Source organism: Cydia strobilella, chromosome 8 (genome assembly GCF_947568885.1).
Source record: "Cydia strobilella chromosome 8, ilCydStro3.1, whole genome shotgun sequence".
Classification (NCBI taxonomy): domain Eukaryota; kingdom Metazoa; phylum Arthropoda; class Insecta; order Lepidoptera; family Tortricidae; genus Cydia; species Cydia strobilella.
In genome coordinates, this window is record NC_086048.1 from 20,441,060 (window position 1) to 20,459,744 (window position 18,685).

Genomic DNA, 18,685 nt, shown 5'->3' on the forward strand with positions numbered 1-18,685 from the left:
TTTTCCTATTTGGAAGTTAATATTGTTATTATTTTAAACTTTGATGTCTTATATTTATTTATTAAACCCATATATTTTTTTAAGTATCCAATTTATTGCGATAAATTGCTCATTTTCTATCTATTTAACTAGATTTAGTTAGAAAATTCAACATGTGGAAAATACCCTATTATGTGCGAGCGATAGATAGGAAATGGTGGGTCAATGTTTAAATAAATAAATATAAAATGTACGGAATTCTTCCTTACTTTACTTTATACAGGATTCTTTTGTTATCAACTTATCACTGACTAAACTCTGAGGAGTGAATATGTAGGTCATACTAAACAACTTTTACTATGGGGTCAACCCCGAAATCGCGAACAAAATTAGCTGTTCTATAGAAAACATTGACTCGGATTCACCGAAATATATGACGGCAGTTTTTTTTTCGACCCAGTTTGGTCAGTGATAACAAAAGCACCCTGTATATTGTGTCCTCAGGGTATTCGGCAGGAGGATCTTAAGTAACTAAAAAGAATTTAAGTTATACAATTCATTTAAAGGGGCTACTCACTTTTTTGAAGACGAAAATGGCTCAGCTGATGTTCGACGTAACTGAGCAATATTCCACTTGAAAATGACTAATTCACATTGAGCTATTCTCTACTTAAAAAACGTGACGTGAGTGACCCGTTTAAATAATATATTAAATACGTTTGAGTGTCACGGGTCACGGGGCTTACGGATAAAAAAGAGTCATACGCGCTTAATACTAGATACGTCATCAATGTTTATGTAAAGGCGATTAATTTATGAATAGGGCTTTATTTTCCCTTATTTTGTAGTAATGATTCTATGTGAATTTATACACAAATACAATTAAATAAACATATCCATGTCACACTTGATAAAATTATAATTAATCAGTAAAATAAAAATCAAACAGTATGCACAAATATAATATATACACTAGATACGGCAAATGCATTTACTACGCGTGTCCGAACCCCAACCAAGCGTCGTGGTTGGCCGTCGCTACTGACAGTCCACGCGCGTCACTTGTTGCAGCCGGACGTCAGTGAAAACTTGAGAAATGCCTCGTTATAAATAAATAATAGCCCATAATCAGTCCATAAATTGCGAGCACCCAAGGGCAAGAACATATTTCCTATCACAACTAAGTAATTTTAAATTATATTATGCGTAAATTCATTTTAAAACTATTTTTAAGTAGTCCAAGTTATGATTCCAATAATGTACTTAAGTAAATTTAGTTTAACGTTACAAAACTATATTTACATTACATGCCGCGTTTGCGTTTGATCTGACGTTAAGAGACGAGATTAAAAGAAGAATATCGGAACAAGCGATACTGTCGCGCATCGCTTCCACTTCGTGGTACAAGCCATTTATCATTCGTCTGTCAAATTTAGCGACTAGTGTTGTTCATTCTACCGATCTCTTCTAATAATCGATTTTAATCGATATCGAACAGATGAATGATAAAAAATATATAATTTAGTAGTTATTGATAAATACAAATTCATGTCCTAATTTTACAGTAATTTAAACATATACGACTATAATTATGTTTATACCTTTAGTATGTTTATAAATTTCTATTGTGTTAAAAAAAATAACATTATTTTAGCTTCCCACATGATCCAGTCGTAAAAAAAAGTCGATTGCAGCCACGGGACGGAAAGACTGGTTCCCGACTAAACACAGTACTATTTGTTCGATACATTTGGAAAATACCAGTTTCATTGAAGGGAAAAGTTGGGAAAAAGATCATTCGTCTGTCTTTATCATTCGTCTGTCAGAAAATCGATGTCATTCATGTTAATCTATTTGTCATTTTTGGTGTGGTTTGCGGGGAGTGAGCGAGCGAGACCGCAGATATAAAATCTATGAGTATGAGCAAGACGGTTGAATCGTAGCGGGGCGGAGGGACATCGCTGTCTTTGAATCTGTTTGGATTTCCCATCACTATAGTTCGTTTTTTGTTAGCATTAGAAAAAAGGTAAACAATCTTGACGTGTCTTTTTTTTTTGAAAAATATTTAAAAACGCTTTAAAAAAATTAGATAAGATTTTTTTCTTAAAAGTTATTTAATAAAAAGACACGTTAAGATTGCTTACCTTTTTTCTAATACTAAAAAACGAACTATAAATTTTTGCTTTGAAGTCACAGTAGGTGGTAAAAAGTCGGCACGCTGGGTTTTAACACAAATCGTGATATTTGCTTTATCTAGTGTATCAATATCTGTGAGAGTATGTATTTAATATGTTGGAAAGAGATCATAGCATTACAACAGTAGATTTATGAGTTACAGTAGGTACTTAATTTATTAAGATACTTTTGAATGTTAGCAGTAAATGCATTTTTTTTACTATTTGGTAGTTAAATTTAGTTTTCTAGTTAAACAGCACGTTGCAATAACTGCACTCATTTGTCAGATAAAAATAATATTTTCACTTCTCATGCTCGTAAAGTTCGGATTTTGAGTCGTGCGTAAACGACATAAAATCGCTTTGTAGATTCAGATTCAGATTATTTATTGGTAAAAATAATTCAATTTTTTACACGTCATATTTCCAAGTGCTTTAAGATTAGACTTAAATGTACGATAGATATAATTAAATACAATTTCAATATGTCAGTTATTGGTTCGAGTTAATAATCATAGAATAATGTTATAAATTAATAATTAAATTACAAAATGTCAGTGTCATCGATTCGATTAAATTACAAACAAAAGATGCATGCAACAAATATCCACTACTACTAATACTACTAAAATCATCTATTACGACCCTTATCGACATAGCAATCGTAGTTCCGCATCTGCCATACAAACTGCCAGCCCGGCCGGCTCCCGGCCGGCGCGGCCATATGTGTTTACACGTACCGAGTACAGTACAGGGGCGAGAGGGCAAATCGGTACTCGGTCGAGAGAGTAGGGTTGGTGAGCAGGTTTTTACACGCATTTTGCTTTTCCTGACGAGTCAGGTCACTTTCAAAAGACTCGCTAGGGCGTCAACATGAATAGCAAAAAGAAAAAAAATGTGGTCGCGGTCATCATACCTGTAGAGGGGCGAGCGAGGCGTCGCGGGGTGTGCCGAGACGAGGGGAGGGCGGGGCTCTTGCCGGGCCTCGTACTCGTCACAGTCGTCACAAAGTACAAGTGTACAACACGCGAACCTCGCACTCGGCCTCGGTATGTACTCGGGACGGGTGATCGCGGCGTCACGTACGGTGTACGGTGTACGGTGTACGGTGTATGGTGTACGGCGAGCGGAGGAGCGTATGGAAGCGATAGTGAGGCGCGCCCCGCTCCCGCCCCCGCTCCCGACGCATGCGAAGCCAACTGTACGGGCGTCGGAAGGGCGCGTACATATAACACCGGCCATGTGCGAGTCGGACTCGCGCACGCAAAAAACGGCAAAAAAATCACTTTTGTCGTATGGGACGATGGAAGCCCCACTTAATTATTTATTTTATTCTGTTTTTAGTATTCGTCGGTACGGCGGCAACAGAAATACATCATCCGTGAAAATTTCGACCGTCTAGCTGTCACGGTCGATGAGAATCAGCCCGATGACAGACGGAGAGACGGACGGACACACAGACGGCGGAGTCTCAGTAATAGGGTCCCGTTTTTACTCTTCGGGTACGGAACCCTAATAAATCGATGTTCAGACGTCGGTGTGAGGGTGCGCAACAGACGGTTCTCGGTTAGTGAACGGCAGGCGGGTGGTTCAGTCGGTGTGGTGATGGGGGGCGGGGGGTGGGGGAGGGGGGTCAGACGTTGTGCAGCAGGCGCAGCAGCCGGTCGGGCGCCAGCGCGGCGGCGGCGCGGGGCCAGCGCGCGGCCGCGAGCGCGAGCAGCGCCGCCGCCGCCGCGCACACCGCGCCCAGCAGCGGGACCAGGGGGGGGCGGCGACGCGCGGTGAGGGGGGAGGAGGGGGAGGGGGAGGGGGGAGCCGCGCCCCAGCCCGCGTGGTGCGCCGGCAGCAGCTCGCGGTCCAGGCACAGCGAGCACAACGGCGCCGGGGGACCTGACGTAGAGAGTAGCGACTTATCAACATCTATTGTAACAACGAAAGAGTGTGATATTGACGTTTTTAATAGTAACATCACAACTATAAGACGAATTCTGGCAAACAAATTACCTAAGTGAGCGAGTCGTATGCGATAGCATACTCATAATAATATCATTGTATCGATTGATGTATTTTATTAATAAGTTTTGTTTTTCTTAGCTCAGTATATTAAGAGTATTGAATTGTGGGTATTTAATAAGTAGGTATTCACATTTTGAAATTAGTATTAGTTGAATACGTTGTAAAAAGATTTAGTGCTAACCACCAATTATGTGTTAACTTGTTGCTATTGGTGGGAACCTATAATTGGCTTTTTGTTATTTACTTATATAACTATTGTATAATTGATAGCTGTTGGTTCTCCGAAAATAAATAAATAAATAAATTATGACCAAAACGAAACGACTACCTCCGACCCCGTCGAAAAGAATTAAACTCTCTGGGTGCCCGTATAGACCGCGGGCCAGGAATAGATTTCCATGGACGACCGCCTCCTGAGCGAAAACTCGTATAGTGTTTAGCGGCTATGTATGATGAACCCTCGTGAACGTCAGCTGCCGCTCCATTGGTGGGTTGAGGAGTAGCAGCAAATAAAGTCTATAAAAAAAATTTAGTCGTCGCCTCCCGTTTGATACTTAAGGTGGTTCGATTTTCATACAAAATTCAATCTGCTTTAATTAAGGCACTACACACTATTACTACACAAATATTTGCTCATTTATCTACTTTTGAATATTCGTTTGCGCTAAATTAATAGAAAAACTTTGTTTCATACAGAAATCATACATAAATCAACGTAATTTTTTCATCAATTTTACGTATGTGTGTGTCACAAATGTCCTGTACAAATACGTTGCGTGCGGCGTTGCCTCTCTATGACGTTGGCGACGTTGCCTGGCCGACCTGGCAGGATTTGCAGTGCCGTCATGTTTAGTGCATTTTTATTTGACAGTGTTGACACTGACACATAGGGTCATGTTTATTGTGACATCAATTTGTTTGTATAAACTGAAAATGATAGCAACGTCTAAATCAAGTTACAAAAATCATCGGTGTTCTGGTCCGCGAAAATCCAGAAAAATTCAGACTCAATTGAAGCGGAATTCATGATGGTAAAGTTTCGTAAGGTAGGTACAGTTTCATTCCTTCATTGTACATTGTAATTTTCTCGTGCCGATCTTTTTAGAAAATAATTCTCACTTCTTCCGTAATATAAGCAGTGAACAATACCTATATAATGTAATTATTACTGTTTTGGTTGCCGAATAGTCAATGTGTCACTAACTCTAGGTTTTTTTAGGTATTGTGCAAAATGAAGAGGCATTCTTGGAAATAAAATGTTTTCCTTCATTAGCCAGAAAAAATCAGGACATCCTCACTGCAATAAAGGAAAATAAAACATTTCCTGGGGATGAAAATTATGGAATTTTGTCTATGAATGAAAAACACAATTATTACTAGGTAAGTAAATGATAACTTTATTAGAATCCATATTGTTGCATCATCTTTCTTCCTATAACATTAGAGATTTTGTGCTATCATGATATTATTTTTCTTTCAGGTACAGGGACAACTACGGATAACAAATATGAAAAAATGTTATTTCATTTGTTGTGTGAATCCATCTACACCAACAAGACATCCACTGCTGGACATAGGCCTCCCCAGGGATCTCCACAACGACTGGTCTTGCAAGACCGGCCAAAATATCGAGAAATAAATAATATAAATAAACATGATAAATATCCCGTTTTCTACAATAGTTATAATTAGAAGGCCATGCAATGTTGTTACTCACTGTACCTACTTGAATCCAAAAAAAATATATAAAAAAAGTTTTAATTTTATTTTACAATTACTACTTTATTATTAGTACATTACGATACAAGTGCGAAAAGTAGGAAATTGGCAACGAGTGGCGATAAATTGAAACACGACCGAAGGAAGTGTTTTAATCGACACGAGTTGCGAATTACCTTTTCGCACGTGTATTGTACAACGTTTTACAGTACATAATTATGGCCCTTTACATTTTCGACATATGCACGTATTGTACTAATTACCGCACTAGGGCGGTAACGTATATGTAGCACCATATGTACTAAAAAGTATTTTACAGTACATATGGTGCAACTTTCTCGCCCTAGTGCGTAAAGAGCACTTTTCATGCATATGTCGAAAGTTTAAAGGGCCATATGTACTGTAAAACGTTGTACGATACACGTGCGAATAGGTAATTCGCAACTCGTGTCGATTTAAAACACTCTCTGCGGTCGTGTTTTAATCTGTCGCCACTCGTTTCGAATTTTCTCTTTTCCGCACTTGTATCGTAAATAACTATTTCAAACTGCAAGGGTACGATGATAGATCTCAATTCAATATAATTTTGCAACATTTGGCATTATTAGGTTATAAATTGTATGGAGATGAAATCTATCATCGTACCCTTCAATTTGAAAAATACTATAGAGGCTGGGCAGTAAGGGATTGCTTTACTTGTAGAACTATATTTAGCGCTTTAAAAAAAAACTGATACCTGACACTTACAAACCTGGACTTCCTTGGGCTAGTGCTACTAAGAATCGTCAGTATTCTCCATCCTTTCTGAGTTGGAAGAACCCAAAAAGGTGAGATTTGTGAAAGTCAGGTTTTCAATATATGTGGCGTTTTCAACCAAACGGGTACCTACTTATTGTTGTCATATTTCCATAAAGCTTCAAAATGAAATCAACCTAATCGACAACCGACAATGTGGTACCTTTTAGTTCAAAACGTCACATATTTTTATAAAACGTTATAAACTAATTTATGAATAATACTGAATATCTGGGAGAAAAAGAAAACATAAGTAAAAACTCAAAAATGCTCGTTTTCCCAGAGATAAGACCTAGCTAGATCGAACCCCTTACAGCAAATTTCATCGAAATCGTTAGAGCCGTTTCCGATATCACTGAAATATATTTCGGTTATATCGGAATCGGACAAGAATTCGAAGAATAAAAGGTATAAGATAACACAAAAAGGACAAAAAAAAGTACCCCTGACGTACCAGTCTCGAACCCGAATCCTCTTGCACGTATTTCCACGAACATACCGCAACGCCATTGCAGCATAGTTACACTGCATGAAATTGTCTACTACAAGCATCACGGAAACACTGTTTGCATGTGTGAGTAATAGTAGGAAATAGCATGACAGAAACACTCTGTCGACTTTAAAAGTGTTTTTTGCACTAATGAAGTATTCAATGTTTATAATAATAGTTCAATATTTATGTAAAGAGTGCGCTAAACATACTTTTAAGTATACAGATACCAACACTATTCCACAAAAAAATAAAACCTAAAAATTTGCGAAAGTGACGCCATCTAGCGGGGTTTAAGCTTTGGGTAACCTAGTCGAACCACCTTAAATCACTGCTAATTCAAAAATGTTATTATAGTGTTCAGCAGTTCTTGAACGATAATAATTTATAGCGTATTTTAATATTGACATTATTTAATTGTATTATGCCCTCTTTAAAATGTACGTTGTTGACATCATTTAATATTTATTGATTTTTAATTATTTGCATGCGTAATTAAGTAATTTATATGTAAAAATTCGTACGCCTACCGGCAAAACATAGTGATCGCAACGCTTTATTTTTTAAGACCAATATTATGTACCTATGTTAAACGAATAAATGATTCTGATTCTGATTCAGATTCGTCAGATGATAGTTTAGATGCTATTGTGAATAAACAAAACCGTCAACCGATTGTATCGCTGTGGAAAGACCGACAGCTGATTACATGAACATGTAAAAAAGAAAATTCTTTTCAGTCATCGGCGTCATCGCCTCTCGTTTCATACTTTATTTATTTATTATAAACTGATCGGCGATTGGCCCTAGTCACACCTGATGGAAAGTGAAGACAGGGCCTAAGATGGAGCTCACCGATTCAGTAACAGCCTATTCACTCTTGTTTTAAAGAGACCGAGGTCATATTGATCAGGGAATACAGAAGGCGGGAGCGCATTCCATTTCTTAGCCGTCCGTACCAAAAAGGAAGAGGCAAAACGTTTCGTCCGAACGAATGGAATGTGGACCACGAACGGGTGCATTCGCTCCACGCGCCTGGATGTCCGATGATGGAAAGGAGAAGGTGGGATCAGGTCGTGTAGTTCCTGTGCGCACTCCCCGAAATGTATCCGATAGAACACCGATAGGCAAGCGACTCGACGGCGATGCTCAAGGCTCTGTATCCTTGACTTGACAGATGGGTCATCGCCAAAGAGTCTATGAGCCCGGCGCTCTATCGAGTCCAGGGCCGCCGGCTGATATTTGGCAGAACCGTCCCATAGGTGGGAGCAGTATTCCATGCACGAGCGTACCTGTGCTTGGTATAGGGAGAGAAGCTGATTCGGCGTGAAATACCGCTTCACCTTAACTAGAACACCAAGTTTTTTGGCAGCAGTTTTAGCCCTAGACTCAATAGTCGACCCGAAGTTTAAGTTTGATTTTAAACTTAGACCGAGAAGCTCCAGGAAGGGACACATTTCGGAAAGTGGGAAATACTTTGTCAGATGATAGTTTAGATGCTATTGTTAATAAAACAAACGGTCGTATCGCGGTTGAAAGACCGCGTTACGCGTTTCGGTGGCTGCCATTCGTCCACGAGGGTTCATCATACATAGCCGTTAACCGTTATACGAGTTTTAGCCCGGAAGGCGATGACTGACGAAGTTTGCGCCCGGCTCGCGGTCCAGTAGAATAAGCCCCCCTAGGGGGGGGGAGGGGGAGGGGGAGGGGGAGGGGGAGGGGGAGGGTCGAGCTCTCCGTACCTGTAGAGTGCGCCCCGTGGAGGAGCTTGAGCGCGCCCTCGCAGTTCCGCCAGTGCCGGAGATGGCAGAAGGCGTAGGCGAGGGCCTCGCTGTCCCCCCTCCGGAGCACGTGCTCGGGGGGGAGGGTGAGCGGCCGCAGCTCGAGCAGGTAGGCGGGCACGTGCGGGTTGAACTCTATGGCGCGCCGGATCGCCTGCGACAAATTAACGAGGAGCGTGAGCGTCGTGATTAAACCTCGGCCCAATAGTATATCAGATGCAGTTACCTCGACAGCCTGCAGCTCCGCGTGGGGCCGCGGCGCTAGCATGGCGGCGCGCGCGCGCAGCAGCGCCGCCGTGTACAGATGCAGTTACCTCGACAGCCTGCAGCTCCGCGTGGGGCCGCGGCGCTAGCATGGCGGCGCGCGCGCGCAGCAGCGCCGCCGTGTACAGATGCAGTTACCTCGACAGCCTGCAGCTCCGCGTGGGGCCGCGGCGCTAGCATGGCGGCGCGCGCGCGCAGCAGCGCCGCCGTGTACAGATGCAGTTACCTCGACAGCCTGCAGCTCCGCGTGGGGCCGCGGCGCTAGCATGGCGGCGCGCGCGCGCAGCAGCGCCGCCGTGTACAGATGCAGTTACCTCGACAGCCTGCAGCTCCGCGTGGGGCCGCGGCGCTAGCATGGCGGCGCGCGCGCGCAGCAGCGCCGCCGTGTACAGATGCAGTTACCTCGACAGCCTGCAGCTCCGCGTGGGGCCGCGGCGCTAGCATGGCGGCGCGCGCGCGCAGCAGCGCCGCCGTGTACAGATGCAGTTACCTCGACAGCCTGCAGCTCCGCGTGGGGCCGCGGCGCTAGCATGGCGGCGCGCGCGCGCAGCAGCGCCGCCGTGTACAGATGCAGTTACCTCGACAGCCTGCAGCTCCGCGTGGGGCCGCGGCGCTAGCATGGCGGCGCGCGCGCGCAGCAGCGCCGCTGTGTACAGATGCAGTTACCTCGACAGCCTGCAGCTCCGCGTGGGGCCGCGGCGCTAGCATGGCGGCGCGCGCGCGCAGCAGCGCCGCCGTGTACAGATGCAGTTACCTCGACAGCCTGCAGCTCCGCGTGGGGCCGCGGCGCTAGCATGGCGGCGCGCGCGCGCAGCAGCGCCGCCGTGTACAGATGCAGTTACCTCGACAGCCTGCAGCTCCGCGTGGGGCCGCGGCGCTAGCATGGCGGCGCGCGCGCGCAGCAGCGCCGCCGTGTACAGATGCAGTTACCTCGACAGCCTGCAGCTCCGCGTGGGGCCGCGGCGCTAGCATGGCGGCGCGCGCGCGCAGCAGCGCCGCCGTGTACAGATGCAGTTACCTCGACAGCCTGCAGCTCCGCGTGGGGCCGCGGCGCTAGCATGGCGGCGCGCGCGCGCAGCAGCGCCGCCGTGTACAGATGCAGTTACCTCGACAGCCTGCAGCTCCGCGTGGGGCCGCGGCGCTAGCATGGCGGCGCGCGCGCGCAGCAGCGCCGCCGTGTACAGATGCAGTTACCTCGACAGCCTGCAGCTCCGCGTGGGGCCGCGGCGCTAGCATGGCGGCGCGCGCGCGCAGCAGCGCCGCGGTGTAGAGGACGGCGGCCGACGGCGGCAGCGAGGGGTCGTCGTAGCGCGCCACCACCGCCTGCAAATATTCATCATTACAAGTTTTCATTTAACTTGCGATGTACCTATGTCATCATCATCATCATCATCATCATCATCATCATAGCCTTTCAGTCTATTGCAGACTATATACAAACAGTGTCAGTTAGGGTGACAACGTTTCACATGGCCGTGTAAGCCGATACGGGAGCGGCAACCACGGTCGCAAGGTTAGGATGCCAAGGGCTTTGAAGTGCGGTTTCGCCGATTCGGTTTGAGCGATTTCGACTATAGCCCGTCCGTCGCGCTTTTGCGACCGAAACACACGCTCCAACCTGCGGCTCGGGCCCCCAGCTCGGCTCGGCAGCAAGAAATCTGGCGGCTCAGAGGGAAAACCCAGGGAAGAAGGGCAACAAGCAATGGACCACTGATGCCAGCACGTCCAACGCAATCTCACTGGGAGGTCCTACAGTGCAACATCAACCACTGTGTCCCCGCCCAGGACCTGCTCATGCAGAACCTGGCGGAATGGGGTGTTGCACTGGCTGCGGTAGCGGAGCCCTACGCTATCCCTCCTAGGCCCAACTGGGTAGGGTCTAGCGACGGCCGGGTGGCGCTCGTGGCCCCGGCGCTGGGGGAGGTCCTAATGGGCGTGGAGAGAGGGGAGGGATTCGTGGCGGCTAAATGGGGGGGAATCATAGTAGTCGCGGTGTACTTTTCCCCCAACCTGCCGCTGAATGCCTTCCAGGGCTTCCTTGGCGACCTGGAGGGGGTGGTGAGAAGGGCCGGCCACGCGCCCGTCCTGGTGTTGGGGGACTTTAACGCCAAGAGCCGAGCGTGGGGGTCCCCAAACACCGAACCGAGAGGGGCTGAGGTTGAGGTTTGGGCGGCGGCGGCGGGCTTGGTTCTTCTCAACCGCGGCGACGCGCAGACATGCGTCCGCTGGAATGGGGGGTCTATAGTTGACCTATCCTTCGCGACCCCAAATCTGGCAGCGCGCGTTGCCGAGTGGCGAGTTTTGGAGAACGAAGAGACCCTCTCGGATCATTTATATATCCGCATGAGGGTATCTCCACTGCAGAGGGCCGCGCCGACCAGTCCTTATGGCCGACGGGACGGGAGAGGGGGGTTCCAAAGATGGTCGTTGGCCCGCCTCGACAGGGAAATGGCGGAAGAGGCCGCCATCATCGAGGCGTGGAACGCTCCCCAGGCGGCCCCAAGAGCTGTAGAAGAGAGCGCCGTCCACCTCAGAAGGTCCCTGGAGACGGTTTGTGACGCCTCCATGCCCCGGGCCCGGCCTGCCCGGGGCAAAAAACAAGTCTACTGGTGGACCCCGGAGATCGCAGCTCTCCGCACGGCCTCCAATAACGCCCGGCGGGCCTACACGCGGTGCAGGAGGAGGAGGCACACCGCTGAGGAGGAGGAGCTTCTCCGCACCACATTGGTAGAAAAGAAACGGGCCCTCCAGCAGGCGATTAAGAAGGCGAAGAACGAGGGGTGGGAGGAGTTCTTGGCAACCCTCAATAGGGACCCATGGGGCCGCCCTTACAGAATGGTACGCAACAAACTGCAGAGCGCCCCCTCCATGGAGTCCATGGAGCCAGAACTCCTCCGGAGAGTGGTGGAGGGCCTGTTTCCGGAGGCACCGCCGGACTTCGTCCCGCCAGCGATGGCCCCCCCAGCAGCGGACCCGGAGGAACTTCTTCTCGCCTTCCCCCCCGTTACCGATGACGAGTTGGAGTGGGCCATGGAACGGCTCAGGGCCATGCGCAAAGCGCCGGGACCGGACGGAGTGCCAGGGAAAGTACTTTTCCTGGCACTCAAGCACCTCGGGAACCGTCTCAGATCCCTCCTGAACGACTGCCTCGAGGAGGGGCGCTTCCCGGGATGCTGGAAGGAAGGGCGACTGTGCCTACTGAGGAAGGAGGGGCGCCCACCAGACTCCCCCGCTGGCTACCGCCCCATCGTGCTGCTGGATGAGGTCGGGAAGCTCTTCGAGAGAATCCTGGCCTCCCGTATACAGCGGCACCTAGTGGAAACGGGCCCAAACTTGCATGACAGCCAGTTCGGGTTCCGTAGGGGGCGGTCTACTATAGACGCGGTGGGCGCGCTGAGGGATTTCGGGGTGCTTGCGGCAGGCCAGGGGGAGGGAGTGGTGGCAGTGTCACTGGACATCGCCAACGCGTTCGGGTCCCTCCCCTATACGGTCATTGGGGAGGCACTCCGTTACCATGGAGTGCCTCATTACCTGAGGCGCGTTGTAGAGCATTACCTGACGGGGCGGGTAGTGCTCTATGAGCGGAGGGGTGTCCGGGGCGCGAGGGCCATGGCGTGCGGGGTCCCGCAGGGGTCTGTCCTGGGCCCCCTTCTGTGGAACCTCGGTTACGACTGGGTGATCCGGGGGGTGCAACTTCCACGCACGGTCACCGTGTGTTATGCGGACGACACACTGGTGGCCGTGCGGGGAAAGGAGCTGGAAGAGGTGCTCAGGAGGGCAGCGGTGGCGACCGAGCTCACGGTGCACCGCATAGGACTCCTGGGGCTTCGGGTCGCACTGCCCAAGACCGAGGCCGTTGTCTTCGGGCGAACGAGGGCATGGGGGCAGCTGCCGGTGGGCACTGCAGTGAGGGTGGGGGGCGAAGATGTCCAGGTCAAGCCCCACATCAAGTACTTGGGACTTGTCCTGGACAGAAGATGGTCCTTTAAGGAGCACTTCACGAGAATGGCTCCTCGTCTCGTGGGTGCTGCCTCGGCTCTGGGCCGCCTACTACCCAACCTAGGGGGGCCGAATGCCCCATGCAGACGGCTGTATGCGGGGGTCGTCCGGAGTATGGCGCTCTACGGAGCCCCAATCTGGGCCGGACGACTCACGGAGGCCACGAAGGCGCTGCTCCGCCGGCCGCAGAGGGTGGTGGCCCAGAGGATGGTGAGGGCCTACCGCACCACCTCTCACGCAGCGACATGCCTCCTTGCCGGCACCCCGCCTTGGGAGCTGGACGCGGGGGTGCTGGCCGAAAGATACTGGCAGAGGGCTGAGGCCAGGAGGCGCGTGGCGCCCATGGATGCGGAGGAGGAGGAGAGGTTGGCCCGAGCAGCCGCAGAGCGCCTGAAAGAAAGGTGGAGGGATGCCTTGGAGGACGGCCGTTATGGAACCCGAACCATAGAGGCTATCCTCCCAGTAATGGATGAGTGGGTAGGGAGAAGGAAGGGGGCCCTGACATTTAGGGTGACGCAGGTGGTGTCCGGACACGGCTGTTTCGGACACTACCTGCACAAGATACAGAGAGAGCCGGGGCCTCAGTGCCATGAATGTGGCGCGGTGGACGACACGGCCCAGCACACTCTGGAGGTGTGCAGTCGCTGGGCCGTGGAAAGAGCTGCCCTCAGGGCAGCGACGGGGGTGGCGGACCTCTCGCTACACATCATAATAGCGGCGATGCTGTGTAGCGAGAGGAAATGGGAAGCGGTGGCCTCCTTCTGCGAGGAGGTCATGTCACAGAAGGAGGAGGCGGAGAGGGAGCGAGAAGCGGCTGCTGACGCGCTTCCTCTCCGACGCAGGCGGCAGGGTCGAAGGCTGAGAGCATATGCTCGCCTCGAGCCCTAGGAGGGCCAGCGGGTGTCGAACCCGCATTGTACGTCTGGGGGGGACCAAGCGTTTCTGATCCCCCCTCCATTGTGAGGGTACTCTGGCGACAAGCCGGGGATGCCGGAGGGCGCCGTGGTGGAATGTTATCGATCCCACTGCGCCCTCACGAACGGCCAAGAGGTTGAAACGCCGTAAAAAAAAAAAAAGGTGCGCGTGCACCTAAATGGTCGCGTACCGTGCGGTTTAAGAGGAATTTCCTCCCGCGTACGCTTCCGCTGTGGAATGAGCTCCCTGCCGCGGTTTTCCCGAGGGACTACAGTATGGGGTTCTTCAAAAAAAGGAGTGTACAGGTTTTTAAAGCGTCGGCAACGCTCATGTAATATCTCTGGTGTTGCAGGCGTCCATAGGCTACGGTGACTGCTTACCATCAAGCTGGCCCTATGCTTGTTTGCCACCGTCGTGGTATTAAAAAAAAAGGTGTGCATATATAGTGATACAATGATTATGTGAGACCTGTACCTATGTACCTTACCTATGTTGAACAAATAAATGCTTTTGACTTTTGTGCGTGCAAAATAACACGCTCTCGGCATATCGCGAGGCGATAACCGAGCCAGACGTTTTAGTGCGAAGCGGGCCGCTGACATTTTATTACGCACCTTATCAATATGGGCCGCCCACCATGCAAAAGGCATGCATTGCAATAAGGGCAGTCCTCTGTTCGGTTCGAAGCCCAGAAAAGTAGAGCGCGCGGCGCTCACGTGACACTCACCTGAGCATCAAGGTAGAGCCGCTGCTCTAACAACACCTCGAGCAGGTTCTCGTGCGCGTGTAAGGGGGCGGGGCCGTCTCGGGCTAGTTCCCGGAACACCCTGGCGGCGCTCACGTGACACTCACCTGAGCATCAAGGTAGAGCCGCTGCTCTAACAACACCTCGAGCAGGTTCTCGTGCGCGTGTAAGGGGGCGGGGCCGTCTCGGGCTAGTTCCCGGAACACCCTGGCGGCGCTCACGTGACACTCACCTGAGCATCAAGGTAGAGCCGCTGCTCTAACAACACCTCGAGCAGGTTCTCGTGCGCGTGTAAGGGGGCGGGGCCGTCTCGGGCTAGTTCCCGGAACACCCTGGCGGCGCTCACGTGACACTCACCTGAGCATCAAGGTAGAGCCGCTGCTCTAACAACACCTCGAGCAGGTTCTCGTGCGCGTGTAAGGGGGCGGGGCCGTCTCGGGCTAGTTCCCGGAACACCCTGGCGGCGCTCACGTGACACTCACCTGAGCATCAAGGTAGAGCCGCTGCTCTAACAACACCTCGAGCAGGTTCTCGTGCGCGTGTAAGGGGGCGGGGCCGTCTCGGGCTAGTTCCCGGAACACCCTGGCGGCGCTCACGTGACACTCACCTGAGCATCAAGGTAGAGCCGCTGCTCTAACAACACCTCGAGCAGGTTCTCGTGCGCGTGTAAGGGGGCGGGGCCGTCTCGGGCTAGTTCCCGGAACACCCTGGCGGCGCTCACGTGACACTCACCTGAGCATCAAGGTAGAGCCGCTGCTCTAACAACACCTCGAGCAGGTTCTCGTGCGCGTGTAAGGGGGCGGGGCCGTCTCGGGCTAGTTCCCGGAACACCCTGGCGGCGCTCACGTGACACTCACCTGAGCATCAAGGTAGAGCCGCTGCTCTAACAACACCTCGAGCAGGTTCTCGTGCGCGTGTAAGGGGGCGGGGCCGTCTCGGGCTAGTTCCCGGAACACCCTGGCGGCGCTCACGTGACACTCACCTGAGCATCAAGGTAGAGCCGCTGCTCTAACAACACCTCGAGCAGGTTCTCGTGCGCGTGTAAGGGGGCGGGGCCGTCTCGGGCTAGTTCCCGGAACACCCTGGCGGCGCTCACGTGACACTCACCTGAGCATCAAGGTAGAGCCGCTGCTCTAACAACACCTCGAGCAGGTTCTCGTGCGCGTGTAAGGGGGCGGGGCCGTCTCGGGCTAGTTCCCGGAACACCCTGGCGGCGCTCACGTGACACTCACCTGAGCATCAAGGTAGAGCCGCTGCTCTAACAACACCTCGAGCAGGTTCTCGTGCGCGTGTAAGGGGGCGGGGCCGTCTCGGGCTAGTTCCCGGAACACCCTGGCGGCGCTCACGTGACACTCACCTGAGCATCAAGGTAGAGCCGCTGCTCTAACAACACCTCGAGCAGGTTCTCGTGCGCGTGTAAGGGGGCGGGGCCGTCTCGGGCTAGTTCCCGGAACACCCTGGCGGCGCTCACGTGACACTCACCTGAGCATCAAGGTAGAGCCGCTGCTCTAACAACACCTCGAGCAGGTTCTCGTGCGCGTGTAAGGGGGCGGGGCCGTCTCGGGCTAGTTCCCGGAACACCCTGGCGGCGCTCACGTGACACTCACCTGAGCATCAAGGTAGAGCCGCTGCTCTAACAACACCTCGAGCAGGTTCTCGTGCGCGTGTAAGGGGGCGGGGCCGTCTCGGGCTAGTTCCCGGAACACCCTGGCGGCGCTCACGTGACACTCACCTGAGCATCAAGGTAGAGCCGCTGCTCTAACAACACCTCGAGCAGGTTCTCGTGCGCGTGTAAGGGGGCGGGGCCGTCTCGGGCTAGTTCCCGGAACACCCTGGCGGCGCTCACGTGACACTCACCTGAGCATCAAGGTAGAGCCGCTGCTCTAACAACACCTCGAGCAGGTTCTCGTGCGCGTGTAAGGGGGCGGGGCCGTCTCGGGCTAGTTCCCGGAACACCCTGGCGGCGCTCACGTGACACTCACCTGAGCATCAAGGTAGAGCCGCTGCTCTAACAACACCTCGAGCAGGTTCTCGTGCGCGTGTAAGGGGGCGGGGCCGTCTCGGGCTAGTTCCCGGAACACCCTGGCGGCGCTCACGTGACACTCACCTGAGCATCAAGGTAGAGCCGCTGCTCTAACAACACCTCGAGCAGGTTCTCGTGCGCGTGTAAGGGGGCGGGGCCGTCTCGGGCTAGTTCCCGGAACACCCTGGCGGCGCTCACGTGACACTCACCTGAGCATCAAGGTAGAGCCGCTGCTCTAACAACACCTCGAGCAGGTTCTCGTGCGCGTGTAAGGGGGCGGGGCCGTCTCGGGCTAGTTCCCGGAACACCCTGGCGGCGCTCACGTGACACTCACCTGAGCATCAAGGTAGAGCCGCTGCTCTAACAACACCTCGAGCAGGTTCTCGTGCGCGTGTAAGGGGGCGGGGCCGTCTCGGGCTAGTTCCCGGAACACCCTGGCGGCGCTCACGTGACACTCACCTGAGCATCAAGGTAGAGCCGCTGCTCTAACAACACCTCGAGCAGGTTCTCGTGCGCGTGTAAGGGGGCGGGGCCGTCTCGGGCTAGTTCCCGGAACACCCTGGCGGCGCTCACGTGACACTCACCTGAGCATCAAGGTAGAGCCGCTGCTCTAACAACACCTCGAGCAGGTTCTCGTGCGCGTGTAAGGGGGCGGGGCCGTCTCGGGCTAGTTCCCGGAACACCCTGGCGGCGCTCACGTGACACTCACCTGAGCATCAAGGTAGAGCCGCTGCTCTAACAACACCTCGAGCAGGTTCTCGTGCGCGTGTAAGGGGGCGGGGCCGTCTCGGGCTAGTTCCCGGAACACCCTGGCGGCGCTCACGTGACACTCACCTGAGCATCAAGGTAGAGCCGCTGCTCTAACAACACCTCGAGCAGGTTCTCGTGCGCGTGTAAGGGGGCGGGGCCGTCTCGGGCTAGTTCCCGGAACACCCTGGCGGCGCTCACGTGACACTCACCTGAGCATCAAGGTAGAGCCGCTGCTCTAACAACACCTCGAGCAGGTTCTCGTGCGCGTGTAAGGGGGCGGGGCCGTCTCGGGCTAGTTCCCGGAACACCCTGGCGGCGCTCACGTGACACTCACCTGAGCATCAAGGTAGAGCCGCTGCTCTAACAACACCTCGAGCAGGTTCTCGTGCGCGTGTAAGGGGGCGGGGCCGTCTCGGGCTAGTTCCCGGAACACCCTGGCGGCGCTCACGTGACACTCACCTGAGCATCAAGGTAGAGCCGCTGCTCTAACAACACCTCGAGCAGGTTCTCGTGCGCGTGTAAGGGGGCGGGGCCGTCTCGGGCTAGTTCCCGGAACACCCTGGCGGCGCTCACGTGACACTCACCTGAGCATCAAGGTAGAGCCGCTGCTCTAACAACACCTCGAGCAGGTTCTCGTGCGCGTGTAAGGGGGCGGGGCCGTCTCGGGCTAGTTCCCGGAACACCCTGGCGGCGCTCACGTGACACTCACCTGAGCATCAAGGTAGAGCCGCTGCTCTAACAACACCTCGAGCAGGTTCTCGTGCGCGTGTAAGGGGGCGGGGCCGTCTCGGGCTAGTTCCCGGAACACCCTGGCGGCGCTCACGTGACACTCACCTGAGCATCAAGGTAGAGCCGCTGCTCTAACAACACCTCGAGCAGGTTCTCGTGCGCGTGTAAGGGGGCGGGGCCGTCTCGGGCTAGTTCCCGGAACACCCTGGCGGCGCTCACGTGACACTCACCTGAGCATCAAGGTAGAGCCGCTGCTCTAACAACACCTCGAGCAGGTTCTCGTGCGCGTGTAAGGGGGCGGGGCCG

At 52.3% G+C, this 18,685-nt stretch overlaps 1 protein-coding gene across 1 annotated transcript in view; it reads right to left on the reverse strand.

Annotated features, from left to right (window-relative positions):
- Nucleotides 1–3,771: 3,771 nt before the first annotated feature.
- Nucleotides 3,772–18,685, reverse strand: part of LOC134743721 (protein ST7 homolog) — a 28,481-nt gene continuing 13,567 nt past the window's right edge. Inside the window, exons 5-7 of the mRNA XM_063677326.1 lie at nucleotides 10,413–10,541; nucleotides 8,916–9,108; nucleotides 3,772–4,043 (exon numbers count right to left, since the gene is read on the reverse strand). Of these exons, the coding sequence (XP_063533396.1) occupies nucleotides 3,787–4,043; nucleotides 8,916–9,108; nucleotides 10,413–10,541 (579 nt within the window). The 3' untranslated portion in view covers nucleotides 3,772–3,786. The remainder of the gene's footprint in view (nucleotides 4,044–8,915; nucleotides 9,109–10,412; nucleotides 10,542–18,685) is intronic.